General features: G+C 35.8%; 1 protein-coding gene across 1 annotated transcript in view; it reads left to right on the forward strand.

The window, feature by feature from the left end:
- Positions 1–26,592, forward strand: part of CNOT6L (CCR4-NOT transcription complex subunit 6 like) — a 61,183-nt gene that overhangs the window by 22,515 nt on the left and 12,076 nt on the right. The window contains exons 5-8 of the mRNA XM_004703216.3: positions 8,537–8,605; positions 12,288–12,445; positions 14,412–14,566; positions 21,054–21,205. Coding sequence (XP_004703273.1) covers positions 8,537–8,605; positions 12,288–12,445; positions 14,412–14,566; positions 21,054–21,205 — 534 coding nt within the window. The remainder of the gene's footprint in view (positions 1–8,536; positions 8,606–12,287; positions 12,446–14,411; positions 14,567–21,053; positions 21,206–26,592) is intronic.

Below are 26,592 nucleotides of genomic sequence, written 5' to 3' on the forward strand. Positions count from 1 at the left end.
TTTTTTTTAATTACTCTTAAGGTTAACACTTTCTTTGACCCTACTGTTTTTTTATCTTAAGTAATTACACTTCAATGTTGGGTGTGTATTATTCTAGGCTTTTTTGTTGGTATTTTTGTGTAAAAACCATTAATAGAAATTTTATAGTATTACTTTTCACATGTGGCTTTTAGTGTGATAAAATTTATCAGAATTTATTATTATGCTTTTCTCTATTTTCACTCACCAATATTTGTAGGTTGTCTTACGCTATAGCCTATATATCCATTTATCCATCCGTTTTTATTTTTAATGGCTGCATAGACTTCTATTTTATAGGCATTATTTAGACACTTTCCACTATTTTTTGCTATTAACAGTGGTATGATAAACCTCTTTTGAAAGCTGATTCAAATCAATGGGTTGTGTGGCAGATCCTCAGAAATAACATTGCTGAGTCACAGGGACATGGATGTTTAAAAGTTTAAAATGATGCCAATTTGTCTATCAAGAATCTGGAGCAATTATATTTGTACCGTCTGTACATGCTAGTAGGAGCCCTGGTGGCACCGTGCGTTCAAAGTTCAGGTGCTTCCCCCCACAGAAGGTTAGAAGGAAGGGATGATTCATCCAAGGTGCAGCATAGCACCCGACGAATCACACATCATTCCTCTAGTTCCTGATGAATATTTCCTTCCCCCCACTCATGACCCAGTTCTAACTTACAAATCTGGCTAGACTGGAGAACACACATTGGTACAGGTAAGATCTCTTGACACATGGAATTCCGGAAAGATAAACGCCTCAGGAACAGTAAGGGAGTAGCCATATCATGAGGGTAGGGGGAAGAGTGAGAAAGGGGGAAGCAATCACAAGATTGGATAGAACGTCCCCCTTCCCCCAAGGGGACCATTAACAGAAGTGTGGGCGGAGGGAGACAATGGACAGTGTAAGATATGAAATAACAATAACAATATATAATTGATTAAGGACACACCAGGGAAGGGAGGAGGGGAAAGAGGAACTTATACCAAGGGTTCAAGTAGGAAAATGTTTTGGAGATGATGATGGTGACATTTGTACAAATATGCTTGATACAATTGATATATGGAATGTTACAGAGTTGTAAGAGCCCCTAATAAAGTGATTAAAAAGAGTTGGATTGCCAACCTCACGGTTGGTGGTTCAAACTCATCAACAGCTTTACTAGGAAAAGATGAGACGGACTGTTCTTCCCATAAAGACTTCCCATAAAGTCTAAGAAACTCTAATCCTACTCTGTCTCGTAGGGTTACTGAATTGGAATTCACTTGATGGTAGTAGGTTTGGTTTGATACGTAAAACTATGCAAGTAGCTGTCTCTTAATGCAGTTATCAATCCTTGATATTAATAACTTGAAAATTTTGTCAGCCTGGGTAAGTTATCTCATTTAAAACTTTTTATTGGTGTGGAAATTGAACATCTTTTCATATGTTTGTTGGCTCTTGGATATTGGTGAACATCATGCATTTGATTTTTGGTCTATAATATATTCACACATTGCTTAACATCTGTGATACGTTTCATGAAAAAGGACATCAGGTGATTTGGACATTGTACAAAAACGATGTTATATACACATAGTCCCCAGGTCATAAATGTCTGACTACCTAAAATGGTTGGTAAAAATAAATGGGTGCTACTTTGATGTGCTATTGGTATTATTATTATTATTATTATTGTAATATTATGTTAAAAGTGTTTTCACAAATCTAGAAGTGTTTCATTTTCTCCCCCTGCGATTTGCATACAAGCAACATTAGATACATATGTTGGGTGTGCTGGAACTTATGTGTAGCTGTCTGTTGACACTCCTTATTTTCTATTTTCTGATCGGGATTTCTGAAGTCTATTACTTTATTATGAAGAACCAACAAGTTTGTCTTTGAAAGAGTACAGCTGGAATCTCCTTAGAAGCAAGGATGGCAAGAATTTGTCTCATGTGCTTTGAAGATGTTATCAGAAGGGGCCAGTCCTTGAAGAAGGACACTATGCCTGATAAAGACCTGATAAAAAACAGAATGGCCCTCAGTGAGATGGATTTACATATTTATTGCACCAATGGGCTCAAACATAGCAATTGTGCTGATGGTGCAAAGTGTTATGTTCTCTTGTACGCGGGGTCGCTGTGAGTCAGAACTGACTGGACAGCACTAACAACGTCAGAACCTTATCGGGCCAGGGACATAAGTGCAGCTAGAATTACCTCATTGGATGGGTTTTGACGTACAAATATATGAGGGGGTAGGCATCCCCCCCCCCCAAAAAAAAAAAAACCCAGAATTCTTTTTTCAAAGCTATGTATTTAAGTGTTTTTGTTTTAATGAATCATTTTATTTGGGGGCTCTTACAGTTCTTATAACAGTGCATACATGAATTTTATCAAGCATATTTGTTCATATGTTGCCATCATCATTTTCAAAGCATTTTCTTTCTACTTGAGCCCTTGATATCATCTCCTCTTTTCCTCTTCCCTCCCTCTTTGATAAATTATCAATTATTACTTTCATGTTTTACACATTCTGCTGTCTCCCTTCATCCACATTTCTCTTGTTCATCCCCCTTGTGGTGGGGATAGGGGGTTTAAATTTTTTTACAAAGCAACCATATCACCTTCAAAGTACTTTCAATTGCATTTAATCCGTTTGTCAAATCTGCGATTCCATTCTGGGAAACATTTTTCAAACTCACTTATTTGGATGGTGGACAGCATCTGCCTTGTTTTTTCTTCACCTCTTTTAAGTTGTCAAATTGCTGTTCTTTCATGTCCCTCTTCATTCACAGAAAGTTGCACAGAGTGAGGTCAGGTGAGTAAGTGGGACAGGAGAGGCATGTTGTTTTCTGTTAAAAACTGGCACACTGAGATGGCTGCTTGAGCAGGTGCATTGCTACGGTGGCAAAACCAGTGCCCTCTCTGCACAAATCAGGCATTTTTTGTCACACACTGTCACACAATTTGTTCAGAACCTGTAAATAGAAAGCATGATTAATAGTCTGACCCAGTGGAACAAACTCCAAATACACTATGAGTTGCTATTTTCAACCCTCAAAATGAGGTTTATAATCATCATTTCACCTATTTTGAAATGAGAAAATCACTCATACATTTAAGTTTTTCCAGTAACGCTGTCCTTGTAAGCTGTGTTCAACATCACAGCAGTTTCTGCGGCATTTTTCCCAAGCAGGAAACAAAATTTCCAAGCCAACATGCTCTTCTCTCTTAAATTGGCTATCATAAAAAAGTTCGAGTGAAAGTGTTTTTAGGAAAAAGTTCATTGTGACCAGAGAGAATCTTCCCAGGTGATGCCACTGGGTGCACTAACTCAGAGCAAGTTGCTCATGCTTAACTAGAAGGAAAAATGCATACTCACAAAGCTCCATTTAAACATGGAGTGTTTTCTGTTACTGTTTGGGTACCTTATCATATTTTGATATATTAATAAAGATGACTTGTGATCATTAGTTAAGATAGGGTGTCTTAGTATTCTAGAGCTATAGTAACTATCATGAAGTGGATTGCCTTAAAGAACAGAACTCTCTCAGTTTGCCAGGCTAGTAGATTGGTTGTACAGTGAACCCTCGCCACTTCGCGCTTCGACTTCCGCGGCTTCACTCTATCACGGTTTTTGCGTAACAGCACCCACTGCCTACACCCACTCCTTCAGAGGAAAAAGACGGCGACCCACCTGTAGAGTACATCCCTTAAGTCATTTCATAGGCTATTACAGCATTTGTAAGAACTATGTATAATAATACTGTATGTGAAATATGTAATACTGTAAACTAGATGCCATAAATAACATAATAAATAATAAATGATAATTGTAACGTCCAAAATGTTTTACTGTATTTTCCCTTTTTCGTTTAATAAATTGGGTAATACGAGTGTAATGGTGACTAAAGGGTGTTTTTTCATGTCCTCTATGCTCTAACTATGAAAATATTTGATTTACAAATAAGGAATCCTACTTCGCGGAATTTCATTTATCACGGTAGGGTCTAGAACCGATTAACCGCGATAAACAAGGGTTCACTGTAATCTGTGTCACTTCCTTCTGAGGGCTCTCATAGAGGAATTGTTCATGCCTTTCTCCTAGTTGATTCCTACTTGAAATACTTGGAATTTCTTTGCTGCTTGTAGATAGATGCATGGTGTCATCTTCATGCCTTAACTTTGCCTCTTTCCAGTGTATGTACCCCCTCTCATAAGACAATACTCAGAAATGAGTAAAACGCACCTTATTCCTATATGACTTTGTTTACTTGTTGCATGTACAAAGAAAAACCCTGTCTCTCTAAATACGGGGGCATTCACAGGTACAAGGATTGGACCTTAAGCACAGTATATAGAGGAACATAGTACATTATGGGAAACATCAAAATATCTGCCTCATTTGTTTTATTTTGAGAAGTTTCCAAATTTCTGATGTTTTAAGCACGTTAGTTTAGATGGAACTTATAAGGAAATCAGAAGCTGGTTAGCTCCTTGTTTGTTTATATTTTGGGGTTTCTATTTTGGGACACTTGCTATGATTTTGCTATGGCATTTTTAGTGGGTACCATTATTAGATTTAAAATATGTTGAACTAGCTGCATGAGCTGTCGTTTTATTATAACTTTGCTTGCCTGGAAAGATGAGGTTGTTAGGTGCTATTGAGTTGGCTCTGACGCATAGCAACCCTATGCATAACAGAACAAAACACTGCATAGCCCTGCACCATCCTCACAATTGTTTCTATGCTTGAGCCCGTCGTTGCAGCTACTGTGGCAGTCCGTTTCGTTGCTGGTGCCCTCTCTTTTGCTGCCCCTCTACATTATTAAGCATAATCCCCTTCTCTAGGCACCAACTGGTGTCTCCTGACAAAATGTTCGATGTATGTAAGATGAAATCTTGCCATCCTTGCCTCTGAGGAACACTGTCCATACTTTTTCCAAGACAGATTTGTCTATCCAATTAGTAGTCCCTGGTACTTTCAATATCCTTCTCTAGTATCATAATTCAAATACATCAATTTTTTTTCAGTCTTATTATGAGGAGATTGAAAATATTATGGCTTGGGTCAGGTGCACCTTATTCCTCAAAATAACATTCTTGCTTTTCAATAAGCATTCACACAAAGAGATCTTGTGTGTCCCAATGCAATGATTTCTTGATTGCTGCTTCTGTGAGCATTGATTGTGGGTCCAAGCAAGCCAAAATCCTCAACAACTTCAACCTTTTTCTTTATCATGATGCTGTGTATTTGTCCAGTTGTTAGGGCTTTGGTATTTGGTTGGAATCCATAGTCCTCCTCACTTTCAGCAAGCAAAGTTGCATCATCTGCATATTGCAGGTTGTTAATAAGCTTTCCTTCAATCTTGATTCCACCTTCTTTATATAGTCTGGCTTCTCTGATGATTTGCTCAGGTTGAACAAGTATGGTGAGAGGATACAATCCTGACACATACTTTTCTTGACTTTAAACCATACAGTATTTCCTCATTCTGTTGGCACAATTGCATCTTGGTCCATGTACAAGTTCCATGTGAGCACAAGGAAGTGTTATGGAATTAATTCTCTTTCTTATTAGGCTATCTGTAGTTTGTTATGATCCACACAGTTGAATGCCTATGTGTAGTCAATAAAAAAACACAAGTAAACGTCATTTTGGTATCCTCTGCTTTGAGTCAAGATCCATGTAACATCAGCAATGATATTCCTTGTTCCATTTCCTCTTTTGAATCTGGTCTGAACTTCTGGCAAATACAGTTCCTTCATCTGTACTGCTGCAACCATTGTTGGATCATCTTCAGCAAAATTTTACTTGCATGGTGATATTACTGATTGATATGTAATTTGAGCATTCGAGTGGAATGAGCACAAATACCGATCTCTTCCAGTCATTTGGCTAAATAGCTGGCTTCCAAATTTCTTGTCGTCGACGAGTAAGTGCTTCTGGTGCTTTATCCGCTTATTGAAACATTTCAGTTGGTAGTCCATCATTTCCTGAGCTTTGTTTATGGCTAATGCTTTCAGTGTTGCTTGAACTTCTTTTTCAGCACCTGGTTCCTGCTCTTAAAGTCACCTCTTGAAACGGTTAAATGTCAAGTACCGTATATACTCATGTATAAGCAGAGTTTTTTTCAGCACGTTTTTAGTGCAATTTTTGTGGTAAAATTAGGTGCCTCAGCTGATATTCAGGTCGGCTTATACTCGAGTGTATATGGTAGTTCTTTTTGGTACAGTGACTGTGTATTCTTTCCATCTTCTTTTGATGTATCTTGCATTATTCATTATCTTGTTCCTGGAATCTTGCAGTATTACAACTAGGGGTTTGAGTTTTTTCTTGAGTTCTTTCATATTAATATTTAGCAAGCATGTTTGTCCTTTTTGTATTTCTAACTGTAGGTCTTTACACATTTCATTATAATATTTGATTTTGTCTTCTCAAACTGCCCGTTGTCATTTTCTACTCAGCTTTTTGACTTCATTTCTTCCTTTTGCTTTATCTGCTCTTTGATTAAGAACAAGTTTCAGTCTCTTTTGACATCACTTTCATCTTTTGTCTTTCTTATCTTTGTAATTACTTTTTGCTTTCTTCATGAATGATGTCCTTGATATCCTCCCACAGCTCATCATGATTTCTGTCATTAGAGTTCACGAAGCAAATTTCACAAGATGTTCTAGAAATTCAGGTGGGTTAAACTAAAGGTTGTATTTTGTCTTGTGTGGACTTGTTTTAATTTTCAGTTTCAATCTAAACTTCTGTCTGAGCAGTTGGTAGTCTGCTAGTTTTTCGGTAGTCTCTTCCCACAGGCGTTGTCAGTTTGGCCTCTGTGTTTTACATCTGTAGAAATCCATGTGTATAGTCATCATTTGTGGTGCTGAAAAAAGGTATCTACTATGAACAAGTTGGAACTCCAGCATCGTTCCTGTTAACAAGACCTTATTTTTCAACTACAATTCCTTCCTCTGTTTCCAACTTTTGCATTCCAATTGCCAGTAATTATCAATACATCTTGATTGCATGTTTCTTTAATTTCTTCATCACTCTCTTTGGTTGGTCCATACATTTGAATAATAGTTGTATTGATTGGATTTCATTGAATGTGGATAGATAATAATCCTATCACAGACAGCATATACTTCCAGTTAGATCTTAAAATGACCTTTTTGACAATGAATTTGTCATTCTGGGATTGAAAAGATATGGACTGTGATAAATAATGTTCATGCCATTCAAAAGTATGACTGCTATAGAAAACATAACATCCTTTCAGTAGACTTATGGCATACCACAATGGTTAATAGTATTTACTCTTTGAAATCTTGTATACTTTGGCCAAAACTTGTTTGTGGCTGAATAAAGATGGGAGTCTTTTTATTTTTAAGCAAATAAAATTTTTCAGAGTCCAGATGACATAAATCATTAACCACTCAGTTGCAAACTAAAAGGTTGATGGTTCAAGTCCACCAAGAGACACCTCAGGACACTAGGCCTGGCATTTAGTTTCGGTGGGGGGGATGAGTGGGGTGGCATGGATATCAGCCATTGGGAGCACTGTGGAGTACAATTCTACTCTGACATACCTGCAGTTTTCATTAGTTGGAGTCGAATCTATACCAACTTGACTGTTTTTTTCCTGCTTTCATGCCCTGGGTAAGCCTGCAAACAGGAATTAAATCATCCTATACTTGTAGAATATTTTAGGGATTTGAAAAGGGGTTAATTAAATCGTAATAAAATTTCTGCCTGGTTGTTGGGGAGTATATAATTTCATGATATTGATAAAGATAATCTGACATAATGTTAAACTAGTATCTTCCTTTTTCTGTACAATTTACTTCTATTACCATTTTGCACTGCTTTTATAAAGGATTCATAGTAACATAGTGGGTTATGTATTGGGCTGCTAATCACAGGTCAATAGTTTGAAGCTTCCAGCCACTTCATGAGAGTAAGATTAGGCTTTATATTCCCATAAAGACTTACAGCCTCGGGAACTCTCTGGGGCAATTCTACCCTGTCCTATAGTGTTGCTATGAGTCTGAATTGATTTAATGGCAGTTAGTATATTTATAAAGAAGGGAAATACTAAAATTAGGAAATAAAAGCGCCATTATGAAATTGAATAGTTTTTATTATAAAGTCATGTATTTTTTATTATAAATATTTTGGGGGTTTAGTTTTATCAATATATTGTAACTTAATGTAGCTTTGATTTCTTAGTAAGGAATTAGGTTTAGTCAGGAGAACTTGCATACTTAATAAAGGCATTGAAATGAAGACTATTAATTTTTTTCCCCTTAAATCCCAGCTAGTGAGGTTCCTAATGTTCTTTTCTAGTACTGTATGTTTTCTGTATACCTAATTTTATACTTCCTTTAGTTTTTATATCTTTATTAAATCCAACATTAAGTTTTTAAGCTTGTGAAGTAGTATAGTTGGAGATAATTTGATTTGGTTTCATAAAATAAATAGATCCAATTTTAGAAACACACACAATTTAATTAAAACAATTTTTTTTTCTTTGCAGTTCATCCTGAGCAGCTTCCTCCGAGGCCATGGATTACATTAAAAGAACGAGACCAAATTCTGCCCTCAGGTAAATGAGTTTTTCTTTTTAGTGGTTTTCAGAAGTATTTGAAATGCCATTTAAACTTTGTGACATATAATTAAAACAGACCTTTCTTTACACTTGCACTGGTACATGAGTGTTAAAAATACTAATGGGTATACCAAAAAACATTCATACTATCATAAGCTTATGTACAAGTTCTTATATCTTAACAATACAGCACTTGGTTTTAGAATTATTTCTGTAATATACCTTTCTAGATGTCATGTACAACTAGAGTCCACACAGGACATTGGTGGACTTAAGGAAAATGAGTAATAATATTTTAAACAGCTTGGGTATTTTATTGACTGATAGCATTCTTTCAGTGGAAGAATGATTAAACCGGTCATAGCTGTGGGTTAACCATTGAGCTGCTCCAACTGTAATGTTGACAGTTTGAACCCACCAGCTGTTCCATGAGAGAAAGATGAAACTGCTCCCCTGAAGATTTACAGACTCTGAAGCCCTAAGGAGCTGCTGCGTCTTACTAATACGGTCATTCTGAGTTGGCATTGACTCCATGGCTATGGGATCACTTGTGTGCACGCTCTCCCTTCCTCCCTCTGTCTTTCTCCCCCTTTCCACACCCCACTCCCTCTCTTTTAGAAATGCTACAGGGTGAGTATTTGAAAAATTTAAGGGCTTATCATTTCTAGAACTGTAGTAATCTAGAAAATATAAACCTTTATCTCTTTCTTGATACATATTTTTTGACATTGCAGGACTTCCTATTAACATGTTAGACATTTTAGGATTGGGGATTCTGCTTTATATATATTGCTATGAATTAATACTTAACCAAGTGCCTTTTCTTCTTTTTTAAATCACAAGAGTAGTACATTTTCATGATACCTAATTTAATTTTTAAATTAACAAATAAAAATATCACCCTTATGAAGGTTAAATTAATCATAAAATACTATTTCAATGATTTTTAGCATAAGTTGAAGTTCTTAGAATAACTCCTTCATTTTCCCTTTTTAAAAGTAAGGTTCAGTTAAATTTAAATGAGGGGTAATTTGTTTTGTTATTAGGATAATGTTGGGTTTGAAAGCCTGGGAAGTGTAACATTCTGTTTATATTTTACAAACATTAAGTATTGTAGTATACAGTACTCTCTTGTGTCTGTCACTAAAACAGCAAACCCATTGCCATCGAATCAGTTCTGGCTCATAGCAGCCCTATCACAGGGTTTCCTAGGCTTTACATTTTATGGGAATAGACAGCCTCATCTTTCTTCCTTGGAATAGCTGGTGGGTGTGAACTGCTGACTGTGGGGGTCTGCAGTTCAGTGCTTCCAGAGCTTTGCTACCAGAGGTGATAATTGTAAACTATAGAGCCACAGCATCAGCCTGATATAACAGACACTGTTAGTTTTATCATAAATATTATCAGGATTCAGTTAATAGGTTTTATATGGATGCTTTGAGCAAAATATGTGGAAAGCTAAGGTTTTTAATAAAGTCTTATGTCAGGTAGACTTATTTTATACTTGACTTTCCCTGTAATGTGTAATTATTTTCTTTCTGACATTAAAGATCATTTTCTCATTTTCAAAGTAATCCCCTTTGAAAAGTGGGAGTAAGCATATTTTTGAAAAAAGGCTTTCTTAATTTTGCACAACCATATTTCTATGAAAAGGAACAACATTTTTTTAAGAATAGTTTTATTGGGGGCTGTTAGACCTCTTATAACAATCCCCACATCAATTGTATCAAGCACATTTATACATATGTTACTGGCATCATTTTCAAAACATTTTCTTTCTACATGAGCCCAACAAAATTTTTTTATTTAATTGCCCAAAGCTGAAAATAGATACTTTTCTTTGTTAAAAACTGTTCTGGAGTTTTCTTGGAATATATGTATGATGCTTTCCTAAGTAAACTCTTGAATGCTGTAAAAGTAGAGGGATATTTTTAAATGCCTTTTAACTACATTTTGGGATGTGTATGATAACTGGCCACAGTTAAGGGGCCATAATGATAATTAAGCCATGTAAGAATCAAAGCCAAGATAATGAAAATATACTATAATATGTAAACAGAGTATAGGAGATTAGTGATGAAAGTGACTTAATTTATTTCCATCTGTTTAAAAATTGCTAGTTCAATTTTGGATGTTGGCACTAGTATAAAGAGTTTTTAACATACATCTAAGGAGGCTTCAAAATATTTGGGATAATTCAATTCTTTTATTTCCATTTATTTCCACAAGCTTTTTGAAGCCTCATTATAGCTTTTAGTCATGGTGCTATGATTAAAAGTTCAACTGCTAACCAAAAGGCTGGAGGTTTACTCTTACCAGCCAGTCTGGGAGAAAGATGGGGCAGTCTTTTTGTAAAGATTATGGAAAGCAAACTCTATTGGATAGTTCTATTCTGTCCTGCAAGGTTACTATGAATCACAGTTGAATTGACACAACAGTTTGGTTTGGGGCTGCTGCTTGGTAGATATCATAAAATAGTAATTTCTGGCCCTTTGTGGAATATCTTATTTCACAAAATCTTAAATAAAACTGAATGAGGATAATAAGGTAATACAAATTAGCTCAAATTGAAATAATTCCCCAAATGATCATTGATCAATCATTAAACCCTCAGATGATCACTATACTAAGTAAGTTTTTCCTACTACTATTATTTGAAAATGAACTGACCCCAATCAAATATTATTTTACCTTGATTTTCTCACAGTTTATCTCAATATGTGATTGCTAATCATGTGTGTTCATTGTAATAATTTGAGATGCGTGTTAAATAAGAGTGCCCTAATATTAGTGCCCTAATATTCTGACTTTGGTATACCTGGTTGGTGAAAATGGTTAATTTGCTCTGCAGCCGACCATAAGGTTGAGTGCACCCAGAGACCTCTTAGAAGAAAGGCCTGACCAATGTAATACCAAAAAGCCTTTGACAATCCTATATACCACAGTTCAATTCTTTTCTGACACACACGAGGTTGCAATGAGTCAGAATGAAGTCAACGGTAACTGTTTTTTTTTTAACTTTAATTTGGTTATATGAACTTTTTATTTTTAAAGTTCTATGTGAAGTGATTCTGATGAACAGCCAGGAATGAGAATCCAGTCGCGCGTATAAATGACTTCAGGATTCAAGTAATTGGCAGATTTGAGTCATAGGTCTTAGGGCTGAGGCGCTGTGTATTTCTAACAAGTTCCCAATTGGTAGCTCATAGTATTGATCCTTACAGGACCCTTTGAATAGAAATGGTCTTCTACTACCTGTATTAAGTTTGTGCACAATCTTGCTACAGCCCAAGGGCATTAAAAATGAAATAAAAAATTCAAATTGATTTTGTGAGAAAGGAAATTTGCTTATTATTAAGATTTGTTAGTTTTCACTCTAATCAAGACATCAGTGATAGACACTCCTAAAAAATTTTAAGTATGGATATTTACATTACCCCTCAAACTAATGAAGTATTAGTCTTTAGTCAGGGTGAAGCGGAAATTTACTTTTGTTTCATTTACAGAGAATCTTTACATAGTAAATTACATGCAAAGAATCACCATTCTGACAAAATTTGGATTGTTTTTTTGGATTATTTTTTATTAAAAATCCTGAAAATTTAAAATACAGATTGCTTTGAAAAAAGTTGCCTAATTTTCTCCCTTTTGTCTGCTATTTTTTTCTCCCACTTCTTAGCATCATTCACGGTTATGTGTTACAATGTGTTATGTGATAAATACGCTACGCGGCAGCTATATGGCTATTGCCCATCCTGGGCATTAAACTGGGAATACAGGAAAAAGGGAATTATGGAAGAAATTGTTAACTGTGACGCAGATATCATTAGTCTTCAGGTAACACTATAGAAATTAAATTGGTTTTTAAACTTAAAAGGTAAACTTAATAAATCTTGCCTTTGGGTGAGATTACTGTATTCAAAGCAAAATCTAAAAGTTGTTATTTCTCTCTTCTTAAAAGAAAAAAAAAGACAACTTTAATAAGCATTTAAAATATTCTTATAGTAAAACTTCTGAATACGACCATTCGTTTAAATTCATTCACTATTTTCTTAAGTGAAAATGAATAATAATCGTATTTATTATCCATGTTAGCAGTTCACTTCATGAACAAATCATGGTTTTGACAAAGGAGAAAACTAGTTGGTTGTTAGCCCTAGCCTTTTGAAGTAGCATGTTAATTTATAGTGGCATCTAAAGAAAAAGTGCTTGTACACAGTTGTTACTTAAATATAAATATTTCAAATATTGATAATACTGCATTATAAACTGTCCATTTTTTATCTTATTCTAAATAACACTGAAATTTAGACTCTTACCATTTTTGACACTTTATAATGAATTTAACTGAAAAAGAAACACCTTTCCATGAAATACAAGTTTTATGCTTTTTATAGGAAGGCCTTAGTAATTTTTCTCCTAGCATCTTTGAAAGCATATTGTTTAAATGTGCTTCAGCATTTTGAAATGTTACAATCTCATACATTTGTTTTTAACAAAGCCTGAGATGTATTCTATTTTTTTTCTACTAGAGTAGCTTGATAATTTATTATGTTGTCTGTGATTCACATGATTTCCTGAGGAATAACAAGAGGTAAAAAGTTTCATAAATTAACCTTTCTTTGAATAATTTACTGATAGTGGGAAGGAAGAAGAAGGCAAAACCAAAATTAGATTGTTACAGTTATTTCACAGTTGTGCTTTATTCGTAGTATTTAGAAAGCATAGCTTAAAAAAATTATTTTAAAACTTTTTTTTCTTTTAAAAGTATTCTGGAGAAGTCAAATGTTTGAAAAAATTAAATCATGATTAGGGAAACACCTAATTCCGTATCTCAGAGGTATTTGTTGTGTTAAAGTGTTAGGTCTATTTTTTTTAGACTTTTTTCTATTTTCTTACCTCTGCTTACAGATAAATTATAAAATAAATTGGGATTACACTTTCATATATGATTTTTGTTTATTCACTAGTACACTTACTGTGTTATTAAAGTTCTTAATAAATTTTTCTATTTTAATTGTAGCCTTGTACCTACTGTTGGGCTGCTTAAAAGTTTTTGCTATTATAAAATCTCTTAAGAGACTCTTCAAACATAAATAATTATCTTCATATTTGATTATTTCATTTGGAAAGATTTTTTAAAATGTTATATGATTCAAAAAGTCTCATGTGAAAATTGCTAAATTAGCTAAGACTAAGAATAATTGATATCAGGTGCCTAAAAATTAGAGTATAATTACTTAATATAGAAATACTATTAATCTTATCTTTATCCTACTTTGGTATCATTCTTTTCACCAAGATTGAGGAGAATAAATAATTTAAAAATTACTTATTTATATATAATATTTACTATTTCTATTACCTATTTACTAGCAACAGTTGTGAGGGTGGCACAGGATCAGGTAGTGTTTCATTCTGTTGTCGGTAGGGTCACTGTGAGTTGGAATCCACTTGACAATCATTACCTAACAAGAACAACAGCTTCCACTTAATCCCATTTGTAACCAGCTTTGAGGAAACGAACTATAGTGAAATGAACTTTAAATTGGTTATAAAGAAAGGGGAGATGTAGTCCTATACCTATTAGTAGGTGTGTGAGCCTGAGAATCAAATCTCCTTGCTGATTCATTCTGCTTTGCAAAGCGGCCATTGTCAAGTGGCAGTTACTAACAATTGGATAGAAAATACTTGTTAATGTGAATTATTTTGACTTAAACATATCTTAGCCATGATGCTCAGATATTATATCTTAACCAGGCTTTCCTCTGTCATGTGGATGATAACTTTTCTTTTGTCTCAGGAAGTGGAAACAGAGCAATATTTCACTCTCTTTCTGCCAGCATTGAAGGAGCGTGGATATGATGGATTTTTTTCTCCAAAGTCACGTGCCAAAATCATGTCTGAGCAGGAGAGAAAGCATGTGGACGGTTGTGCAATATTCTTCAAAACAGAAAAGTGAGTTAAGGAAAGAAGTATAAAGATTTTAAGTAGCACACATTTAAAGTTGTCTTTAGCTTGCTAAGCTAGTAAACACCTGACATATGAAGCTAAATATTTTATTTCTTAGACTATTATTGGAAACTATTTTTTTACTCTTTATGCTTTCATTTTAAAAGCACACTAAAAATTATAGGACACAAAGACCTAATTATGATATTTTGATCTTATTTATTTATTTATTAATCATTTTATTAGGGGCTCATACAACTCTTATCACAATCCATACATACATCAATTGTGTAAAGCACATTTGTACATTCTTTGCCCTCATCATTCTCAAAAGATATTTTGATCATATTTATATTTCCAAAAATGTTTTCATAAACTATAACAATTTGTTTTGGAAAAGTCAGTGGTGCTTTTAAGATTAGAAATAAGTGATCCAAGATTCTTTATTTTTTGTTTTCATATTTGGACTCTTTTCAGAATCATTCACTTCATAAACCATTTATCTTTTATAATTAATCATTAATTCACTAAATATTTAATGAGCATTTGCTCTGTGACAAGTGCATTTTTGTCAACCTATTTCTCTTCTCTGTAGTCCTTTGTAATTTTAGTGTTCTCTCTTGTTGGCTTTGTTATGTCTTGTGTTGCTCTGCCTCTCTGTCCTCTCTTACTGGATTAGGAACTTCATTTTCTTCTAGATGGGGCAGTGCTGTAGCATACTCAAGAGTTGACCCTGATTGCTGCCTGAGTGATCAAGGGGCAGATTGTTCTGGTTATCCTTTTGAAGAAAAGAGAATAGCATGTTTCTGCCAACTGATTTTAGAGGAGAAAATTGGTAGAAACCTCTAAAAGAAGATTGACAGAAGTGGAGAAATCTGGTAGAATTCAATTCCATGGTTATTCATTTGGGATTGCTACATTAGATAAGAAATTGCATATTTACTCAATAGGTTATTTATTCTTATCATAACTTCTCCATTTAACACCTATTACAACAAAGCTGTTTAATATTTTTATTGATAAAGGCATGTTACCTAGGAACCCTAGTAGCATAGTAGTTAAGAGTTGGGTTGCTACCTGACTGCAAGGTCAGTAGTTCAAAACCACCAGCTGCTGTCGGAGAAAGATGAGGCATTCTATTTCCTTAAAGATTTATAGTCTCCAAAACCCACAGGGGCAGTTCTACTCTGTCCTTTGAGTCAGAATTGACTTAGTGGCAGTGAGTAAGATATGTTACCACCCTGGTATAAGCAAACCGAATCTTATGAATAGGACTTGGGTCACTTCTCATTTATTTATACTTACTATCCTATCTTTTTTATGAATTTCCAGCAGAGCTGTTCTCATATTGGTTAATAATCACTACCCTATAATAACTTGAATTCAGAGTGTACTAAATTCTCCTATTGGCTTGGAAATTTAAAAATTAATTATAGAATAATTGGTTTTATTAGCCATATCCTAACTCCTTATACATAACATTTACTTTTTATTTTTTAACAACTCTCATGTATTTCTTCATTTTTATAGAGTAAGACTTAGGCATAGTTTAAGTAATTTGCCTAAGGTTACACAGGAGTCCAACTTCATAGCTCATACTTTTATCCATTCTACTAAGCTGAATCTCTAGGCTTTTAGGTTGAACTTCTGATATTACTGTACATCTTATGCAGTAACCTCATTTTAGGAAAGTTGCATTGAATTTGTCATTTGTTCCTGTATTTATACATAAATATTCTTGAAAATGTCATCATTTTGAAAGCACGTTAAAAACATTGAGACAGCATGGAATTCTTTTTACATTTGCCATTATTTCTGAAGGAATACGAAAGATTTATATCATGCTCCTCATTGTTTTCTCTGAACCATGAGGAGAAATTCTCTGAAAGTTTACCAGAGGTTTTTAATGTTTTGAATGTACCATTATAACTCTTAACTACAAATCCTTAAACACTATTTGAAAAATTGATTTTGAATGAATTTCAGATATGTAATATTTGACAAAATGATTCTTGAATTATTTAAAATGCTGTGAACTAGTTAAGAGATGAAAATATAGAGTACAGTAGAACCCCGGACTTTGATGCTAATCTGTTCTAGAAGGAGTGTTGAGCTGTGATGCAGTCGAGTTCCGAATAAATTTTTTCCATAAGAAATAACCGAATGCTCCTGTTTTCCCATGTTGTATAAACCTTTTGCCTTTTAGTAGGGACTTTCATGGATACGTTCATACATACATAATTTTGTGAGCCGTCTGCAAAGGGCTCCCTGAAAAAACCCCAAAACAACAAAAAACGGATTAATTCGTTCTCAATCCCTAAATTTTTGCCCTAACCTTAAAGCCTTTGTATACAAAACATTACATAGAAATTTCAAAGTAAATAAGTTTGGAGTTAAATAATATAGTTTAAATAAGAAACACAACATTAAAAACGTTTTTAACAACTACAATATGGCCCATACCCTGAGATGGATGAGGATCTGTAACTGTGGACACGGATGTGGAGAGGAGCTGTGGAGAGAGAGTTGTTGGGAAGGGGAATCAATCCCCTTCCATAAAACCAACTGGTAGCTGCTTTTCAGGAGTTTTTTTTCCCTCTTCTTTGCCTTTTTTTCACTAGGACCTGGCTGGCTTTCTCTAATGGGTGTGCTGTTGGCTTTTCCTTAGCTGTTTTCTAAAAGGGTTTACTAAATTAACATCAACAATATCGATAACACACTGAACCAGTTCCTTATCTTGATGACTTTTTCAAAAAACCTTTCTAAAGACCTATGCTTTTTATCTGAAAACAGTGCAAAAACGAAAATTAAGAGCAAAACGCTTGGAATATAACTGTAAAAGGTTTAAACAACACATACATGCTAACACCACCAACTAACGCCGAGTTACCGAAACATGAACTACTTTTGTTTACAAAAATCATATATGTTGGGTTGAATTCCGATGTTTTATTTGAGATCCGATAGAAAATTTTCTTGATATTTCGCATCTAAGTCCGATTATTTTTGAGTACTGATGCGGTCGAGTACTAGGGTTCTACTGTACATCACTGGATTTCTACCCTTCCTCAACTCCTTTTTTCCTGAATATTATGGAATCAGCCACAGATGAAGACTGAGTGTAACACAATAATCCTACATTGTATTCCTTCTAAACTTTCCCCCCTGCATTGCAGGGCTCTACCTAGTAGATAGATTGAAAACCACCCTCTGTCCAGGGTGAAGTATTTACTCATAGCATATTTGGCAACTGTCTAATGCTAAAGTATTTGGAATCATCTTCCTTTATTCTGTTCTCTTTTCTTTAGATTGGATAGATAATATGGTACAAAGATCAAACTGAGACGCCAGGGAGTTCTTTACTTATATTATCTGGACTGTGTCACTTACCCTTTTGTGGTTAGTTCATCATTAGTTTGTCTGTTCTTTGTACGAGCATTTCATCTAAAATAGTCATGGAATTTCCAGGGCTATAAAGTTTTCTAGAAATAGATTGCCATAAAATTCTCCCATTGAGTGGCTGGTAGGTTTATGCTGCTCAATTTTTGGTTGGCTGCCTAGGACTTTAACCACAGCACAACCAGGACTCCTCATGAGTTGTGATCAACACCAGTAGGATTGGTTTCTTTTTTAATACAACTTCAATTTTGCTTTCATAATCTCCGTTAAGGAGAAATATCCTCAAAATGGGAAGACTAATAATAAGTCAGCTGAAGAAGAAATTTGGTAAGCCAACAAGAATGACTATTTTAAGCAGTTAGAGTTCTAAGTTAAGATGAATATGTCTTGTATTAAAAGATCTCTAAAAAATGTGATTAGAGAACTGGTATAAGAATTGGGTTCTTGAAGTTTTAGCATAGTAAGGGAAGAAAAACTTTCTCAGCTCCTGGCCACAGTTTCCTCATCTGTATGAGTATATTGACCATCATTATCATAAATTTTCTGTTTATTATAACAAAGCTATTTAATATTTTTATTGATAGAGACACATTATCAAGGAGCCCTGGTGGCCCTTGGTAAAATGGAGCCATAATACCTCTGGTTGTAATTTAAATTCTCTAAAAGAAAGATTCTGAGTTAGAGTTTGGTATTAGAAGTTTATTAGAGATTAATTCGCTACTATGAAGGAAGGGGGGAAAACAAACAGTGGGAGCCTCAGATGACCCCCACAGAAAGGAGCTCACTTTCTGTAGTTAAAAATGTCTGTGTGAAAGTTAACCTGTAGTGGACCCAAATAAAAAGACACATGAAAAAACACACTGTCATTAGTGGAGTGTGTCAAATGTGAATCAAAGAAAAATGAATTCTTGAAAAATGTAAGCATTCTTGGGCTGAATGGACTGGTTATTGGCTATTTTGGTTTGAAAGTTTTATTATTTTATATTTTTCAATTGGCCATTTTAATCAATCATATGAGCTACAATGCCAAGAATGACAAAGAGGAACAGTGTCATGTCACCAAAAAACAAAACAAAACAAAACATTTTAAGATCTATTCTGAAGTACCACTTCAGAATACTAACTACCAGTGCAAAAGATATAGAACTTCAAGGTTTTTACCCATTTTTGAAGTCTGAAATTGAGGAAGCATGCAATCAAGATACATTGTTAATTCTGGTGTTTGGAATATAAAAATTGGGAGCGGAGAAAGAGGAACAATACTTGGAAAATAAAGCCTTGTTGATAAACGTGACTAGGATCACATGATAGAACTTTACAAGACCAATGACTTATTTATTGGAAATAGCCATTTTCAACATTAACAGTAGTTATTCACATGACCCTCACTAAGTCGAGTAAATAGTAACCAAATTGACTACATCTTTGGGAAAAGATGGTGGAGAGGTGCAATATAATCCGAATGAGGTCAGGCTGTCTGCATAACTGTATCAGTTGCTCATTTGCAAGTTCACGGTGAAGCTGAAGAAACCATAAACCCACAAGGGCGGGAATGTGGCCTTGAGTATAACCCATCTGGATTTAGAGACCGTCTCAACAGATTTGAAGCACTTGGCACTAGTGACCAAAGACCAGATAAATTGTAGTATGACGTCAGAGATATCATTCACAAAGAAAGGAAATGGGCATTAGAAAGACCAAGAAAAGGTCAAAATTGATGTCAGAATAGACTCTGAACTTGCTTTTGAATGTAGAGCAAAGAAAAAGTAAGAAATGATGAAGTAAGAAAAACTACACAGAAGATTTCAAAGGGTGATTTGAGGAAACAAATACTGTAATGAAACGTGGAAAGACTTGAAGTTAGAAAATCAAAAGGAAGAACATGCTCAGCATTTAAGTTGAAAGAAAAATATTCAAGGCTCGAGTTGCTACATTGAAGGATTCTGAGCAAAATGAAGCCCTAGTAGCATAGTGGGTTAAAGATTGAGCTGCAAACCACAAGGTTAACAGTTCAAAGCCCCCTCCTGTTTCACCAGGTTGTCTCTCTTGTAAAGATTTTCAGCTTCAGAGTCCACCATGTAGAACAATTCTACTCTGTTCTATAGGGTTGCTGTGAGTTAGAATTGACTCATTGGCAGTTGAGTTGTGTGGGAAGGGCAAAATACTGATTGTTGTAGGAAGCATCAAAAGATCACTGTACCAAAAAGATTTGGTCTACATTCCATTTCAAGAGGATATGATTAAAAATTGAAGATACTGAAGGAAGAAGTTGAAGCTAGACTGAAAGCATTAACCACAAAAAATAAATAAACAAAAAAACCAAACAAACCCTCATGGCTTCAGAAATTGATAGTTGTATCGATTGAAATTATTTGACAAACAGATGGCAATATCTGTGCCAAGAAATTTGGCACAACTGGTTGGAAGGAAGAAGACAATAGTTCACTGAGGAAATGACCCTCTGGTTTCTGCAGGGAGAAAGAGAATACAGTTCCACAGTGGTCAGATATGACTCCACTCTCAGTTCTATTCTGACACCAACTCCTCCCTCCCCCTTTAAAACTTCTCTGGTGGTTTTTATAATTCATTGTAGTGGGCCCTCGGAACTCATAGCCAAAATACAGGATTATGGGGGCTTATTAAGGAAACTAACAGGTTACACAATGGTAAGGATACAGTTCTTTTGTTATCAGCACCTCTTCTCAGCCATGCTGGCACACCTGTCTCTCTGGTCCTTGGCTTATCAGCCATGAAGTTCCTTGGTCTCTGTCTGCTCTGTCTCATAGTTATCCTTAAAGGTTGACTTTTGTCCATTTGCTTTTTCCTGGGCGATCATTATTCATCCAGGCAGTAGCTGGAAGGAGCAAAGGTATGAAAGGGTGAAAGAGATATACCATATTTGCTACATATAGCTTACCAGAAAGTTTTGACATTAATCAGCCTGTCTCACTGGCCTGAAGTGTATTGCATGGTCTCTTGTAGGAAGAAAAGAAGGACTAGGGAGACAATGCTTTGTGTGCATCATGTACCCTTCATTTAATTCCTTTCAACATGATAATTTACCTAAAGTGATAATAATGAATTGTACTTTTAGATTTACATTGGTGCAGAAGCATACAGTGGAATTTAACCAAGTAGCAATGGCTAATTCAGATGGATCCGAAGCTATGCTGAACAGAGTAATGACAAAAGATAACATTGGTGTTGCTGTGGTATTAGAGGTCCACAAAGAACTCTTTGGAGCAGGTAAGTGCAATTTAAAATATTCTTAAAAATAAACACCATTGACAATTTTCCCATCTGTAAGCAAGTGGAGAGGATCTTACTATTATTTATTGCATAGTTATTTTCCTGTCTTGCCTTTTGACGAAAGTTATGGGAGATGGGTAAGAAAATAGCACTAATTGCTATGTAAAGGACCAAAAATGTCTTGGGAAATTAACAGGTATTCTGTATAAAGGAAGATTTGTTAATATGCCATTAATTGGAAAAACTGTCTTGAAGTAGCAAATGCTTTTATTAGGCCGAGTTTAGAAATTATGAGACCTGATTGTTTTTCTAGCCAGACTTTTAACTTCTTTAGTGGATTTTTGGTCTTCCAGGGCATGTTTTTGTCTGATTTGTTATATTTCAGTCATTGTCAAGTAGGATTGTACCTGGTACTTTTCTTTAGTATTTAGATTATTTATAGCTTCCTTCAGAGTCAGCATTCTTTGTATTTCCCAGGCCTCTCATTTTCTCTGTTTGCTTTTGAGCACTTAATTTTTTATTTATACATTTTAGGCAAGATGAAGGAGAAGGTTTCAGACCACATTAATCCCTAGCTATACCCTCAAACTTAATAACATCAAAATATTTTTGATAAGAAAATGGATAAAAATTATTCTTATCATTTATATCTGTTAAACCTATTTTTCTTGCTGTTCTTCAGTTTATCAGTATCAAAGACAGGTTTTCACAAAGGATTTTGAATTCTTTCCTCTTTTTCATTTTTATCTACTTTATGGTCTTTCAATTTCATCCTTCTTTAAAAATTGGCATGGCCCCCCCCACCCCCGGAATTGAGTTTCTTTGGGAATTTTACAGTCCTTTGAATTTGATTATATATTGAACATTTCTTCTATAGCCAAAAGTGACATAATAATATACAGAAAAAGAAGATAGCTTAGAAAACATTAGCTACGAAATTTTCTTAGGATTAAATTGCTTTGGAAAGTGATTTTTTCTGCCACGTGTGACAGTTATTTCAGTTGCTTGTTTTCTCAGCATGATAGATAATTGTAATTTGGTAAGATTAGAAGGAAACTTACTTGTGCCAAAATGTAGACAAAAATTAAACCCTTTTTGACAGCACTGGGGCCACAGCTTGGGGAGAGGGACGTGTCAGATTAGAGCACACAGGAGAAATGCAAAGGGATGGAGAGGGAGGAGAGGACATCCTGGTCCACCAAGCCTCAAGGACGATGTGTCTGCTCAGAGCAGACAGTGCATGGGAAAGGACCGTAGGGCTGGCCCCACCATGGGACACGTCATTCCTCACTGAACCATGATGCTGTTGGGGACAGCCCTGGAGATACAGTGCGGGAATAGTGCACGTTCTGGCCCCATCACACGGGGGTGAGGCACCGAGGGCATGCGGCAGGGGGAGCAGATTGATGAAACCCCTGGGGAATACCAAAATAGACTTTGGAGATAGTGTGGCACCCCATCAGACTCGTCTGGAAAACACTCACAAAGGCCAACAAACAGACCTTGAACTATTTATAGGCTTTTCCATTTTTGTCAGTGGCTTTCTTTTTATTATTATTTTGTTTTTTTGTTGTTATTGTTTTGTTGGTTTTGACTTCCTTTGTTGTTTTATTTGGCTTTGCCTGGTTTTTGCACTTATTATCTGCATGTCTATCTAAATAATCTATCTAGATAAGATAGGATAAACAATTCGGGAATGAAAAGAATGGGACCAATGGTTCTGGGGGGATATGGGAGAAGGGGAGGTGGTAGAAAGGAAGGGGGGGAAGACCAACCCAGGGACAAGGGGACAACAAGTAAACTAAAATCAATGGAAGGAAGGTCATAGGATGCCTAGTGGGACTCAATCAAGGGCAATATAGCTGCAAGGAATTACTAAACCCGAATGAAGGCTGAACATGATGGTGGGATAAGAGGGAAGTAAAAAGGAAATAGAGAAAAGAACCAGGAGGCAACAGACATTTATAGAGGCCTAAATACAGGCATGCACATACATAAATAAATATATATAAAATGAGGGGAATAGAACTATGCACTCATATCTATATGTTAAGAATTAAGGTTGCAGATGGACATTGGGCCTCAACTCAAGTACTCCATTAACACAAGAACACTTTGTTCTAATGATCCGGCATTCTGTGATGCTCACCTTCCCAGCACAATCACTGAAGACAAATTAGGTGCATAAACAAATGTATTGAAGAAAGCAGATGGTGCCCGGCTATCAAAAGATGTAGTGTCTGGGGTCTTAAAGCACTGAAGATAAACCAGCGGCCATCTAGCTCAGAAGCAACAAAGCCCACATGGAAGAAGCACACAAGCCTGTGTGATCATGAGGTGTCAATGGGATCAGCTATCAGGCATCTAAGACCCAGAATAAAACCATACTCAAGGTGAATTGGGCAGGGGTAGGGGGGCATCGGGTGGAGACCCAATGCCTATCTGTAGACAATTGGACATCCCCTCACAGAGGGGTCATAGGGAAGAGATGAGCCAGTCATGGTGCAGTATAGCATTGATAAAACACACAACTTTCCTCTAGCTCTTTGGTGCTTCCTTCACCCCACTATCATGACCTCAATTCTACCTTACAAATCAGATTAGACCAGAACATGCACAGTGCTACAGATTAAGAGCCTGCAACACAGGGAATCCAGGATAGATAGACCCCCTCAGGGACAACAAGGAGAGTAGAGATACTAGGAGGATTAGGGGAGGAAGGGGGAATCGAACACAAGGATCAATCTAGAACACCCTCTCAGGGGGACGAATAATGGAAAAGTGGGTGAGGGGTGAGAGGACAATGTAAGATGGAAAAACTAATCTATAACTTATCAAGGGTTCGTGAGGGAGGGTGGGCTGGGGAGGGAGCGGGAAGCAATGGGGAGTTGATATCGGGCTCAAGTGGGAAGAGAATGCTTTGAAAACGATGATGGCGGTATATATGCAAATGTGCCTGACACATTGGAGGAATGTATGGATTGTGATAGATGTAGGAGCCCTAATAAAAGTATTTTTTTAAATTAAAGCTCTTTTCTTAAGAGTTTATATTTTAATGGCAGAATTAAACCTTTTACAGACATTTCAGTCAGTAGAAATTTTTGTATGTTTAGTAATTCCAACTATTAAAGTGCAAAAAATGGAAAGTGTGAGTACTCTCATCTCATTCACAGCCCTAGGGATTAAGTCATTACTGTGTATAGTTTCAATCTTAGAGGTAGATAGAAGGGTAAGTCAAAAAGTATTGCAACAAAATCAAAGAGCTTTATTTTTTTTTTTTTTATTTTTTTCAAAGAGCTTTATAAACCATCAAAATGTAAAGCTGTTGTTTCTCCAGATAGTTTCCATCTTGCCTATACACTTCTGAAGAAAGTGTTTCCATCTCTCTTATCCCTTCCCTGATTTACACCTAGAGGAAACCCTGGTGGTGTATAGCGGTGTTATGCGTAGGGCTACAATCTACATGGTCAGAATTCAAAACCACCAGCATCTCCAAGGTAGAAAGAAAGACCGGGCTTTCTACTCCCGTAAATAATTACAGTCTCAAAACGCAAGGCGTGGGGGTTGGGGGTCACTGTGAGTCAGCATTGACTTGATAGCAGTGAATTTTATGGTTGGATCTACATGAAAGGGCAATTAAGGCATCCCTGAGGGACTCAAATCAATGTTCCTCTTTAGTGCTCTTTGAGTTCTGGGAACAAAAAGTGTACAGACATAGAGGGCAAGATAAAAGCTGTAGTGTGGGATGGGAAAAGGTTTTCCAAGGAAATGTTTAGAGGACAACTCTTGCAAATCTTGAGGAGTGAAATTGTGATGGAAAAAGATTCCTTAATGCATCTTTCTTGCTTTTTTTCTTCCAAATGTAATTTCCATTTTTCTTATCACTTCTTTATAATAAACCCCTGCAATTGATCTAGGTCCTTTAAAACTTTTTATCTAGATTACTCTTTTGGAACCCCAGAAAACTGTTACTATAACCTTCTGAGCTGACTTCACTGCCTTGAATTTAACTGGCCTAGGGGATTTCCTTGGAAGATTGGTTTTATCGGTCCTTACTCTCAGAATATTGGTCATTATTAAATCTATAAAATTGTCTTCATTAGCTTTGATGTTACTTAAGATACTGATGGATACATCTACCCATTGATCTTGTTTTAAGTTCCCTTGAACCAAAAACTTGTTGAAGCCAAGATGCTCTCTGAGAATTGAAAATGACAAAATGTGTGCGATTCCAATTTAAGGAGTTACCACAGTAGTGCTAATTACATGGTGTTCTTCCAGCAGTCTCTGGACTTCAACCACAGCCTTTACTTATTGAGGTTGACAGTGCTTTCCTCCTGGCTCATCTTTGAAGTCTTTCAGATCATCCTTAAAATATTTGACCCATCTAAAACTTCCTATTTTCTGTGGGGCAGCATCTCTGTAAACTTACTGCTAAGCTTCAATGATTTAGAAAAGTGGCCACTTTAAAAAGAGATAATTAGCAAAATTATTAGCAAAAATGTGTCAGCCTTCCAAATAGTTATTTTTCCCATAGCACAAAAAGTACATATTTTTTAAGGTACCATAACAAGACTATGAAGATCAAGGATTGCAGTCGTCAGTAGAGATTACAGCTCTGTCAAGAAATGAAAAATCCTCACAACTGGACCAATAGATAACATCATGATAGAGATAAGATAGAAGTTGTAAAGGATTTCATCTTGCTTAGATAAAATTAGTGCTTATGGAAGCAGAAGTTAAGAGATTAAAGGATGTATTGCACTGGATAAATCTGTTACACAAGATCTTTATGAAGTGTTGAAAAGCAAGAATGTTACTTTGAGGACTAAGGTGTGCCTAAGCCAAGCCATAGGATTGTTGCTTCCTGTGCTTGTGAAAGTTGGACATGGAATAAGGAAGACCGAAGAAGAATCTATGCATTTGAATTATGGTGCTGAAGAAAGTACCATGGACTGCCAAAAGAATCAACACATTTGTCTTGAAAGAAGTATGGCCATAGTACTCCTTAGCGGCAAGGACTTTGCTCACAATACTTTGAACGTATCAGGAGAGATCAGTCCCTGGACAAGAATATCATGCTTGGTTGGTAAAGTAGAAGGCAGGTAGTCAAAAAGAAGACTCTTGACAAGATGATTGACACAATCACTGTAACAATGGGTTCAAACATAAGAGTAATTGTGGGAGTGGCGAAAGACTGGGCTGTGTTTTGTTCTGTTGTACACAGGGTCTTGATGGGCTGGAACATATTCGACAGCACCTAAGAACAACGTGAGTTGGAATCAACTCCATGACAGCGAGTCTGTTTGGGTTTGAACCCTGACTCTTCCCCCAAAAATCCTGTGACAGAGACTGTATATGGTGAGAATGGTGATGCAATGTGA

This window comes from Echinops telfairi, unplaced genomic scaffold (assembly GCF_000313985.2).
Source record: "Echinops telfairi isolate 266 unplaced genomic scaffold, ASM31398v2 ScPeMD7_7468;HRSCAF=8506_0, whole genome shotgun sequence".
In the NCBI taxonomy this organism is placed as follows: domain Eukaryota; kingdom Metazoa; phylum Chordata; class Mammalia; order Afrosoricida; family Tenrecidae; genus Echinops; species Echinops telfairi.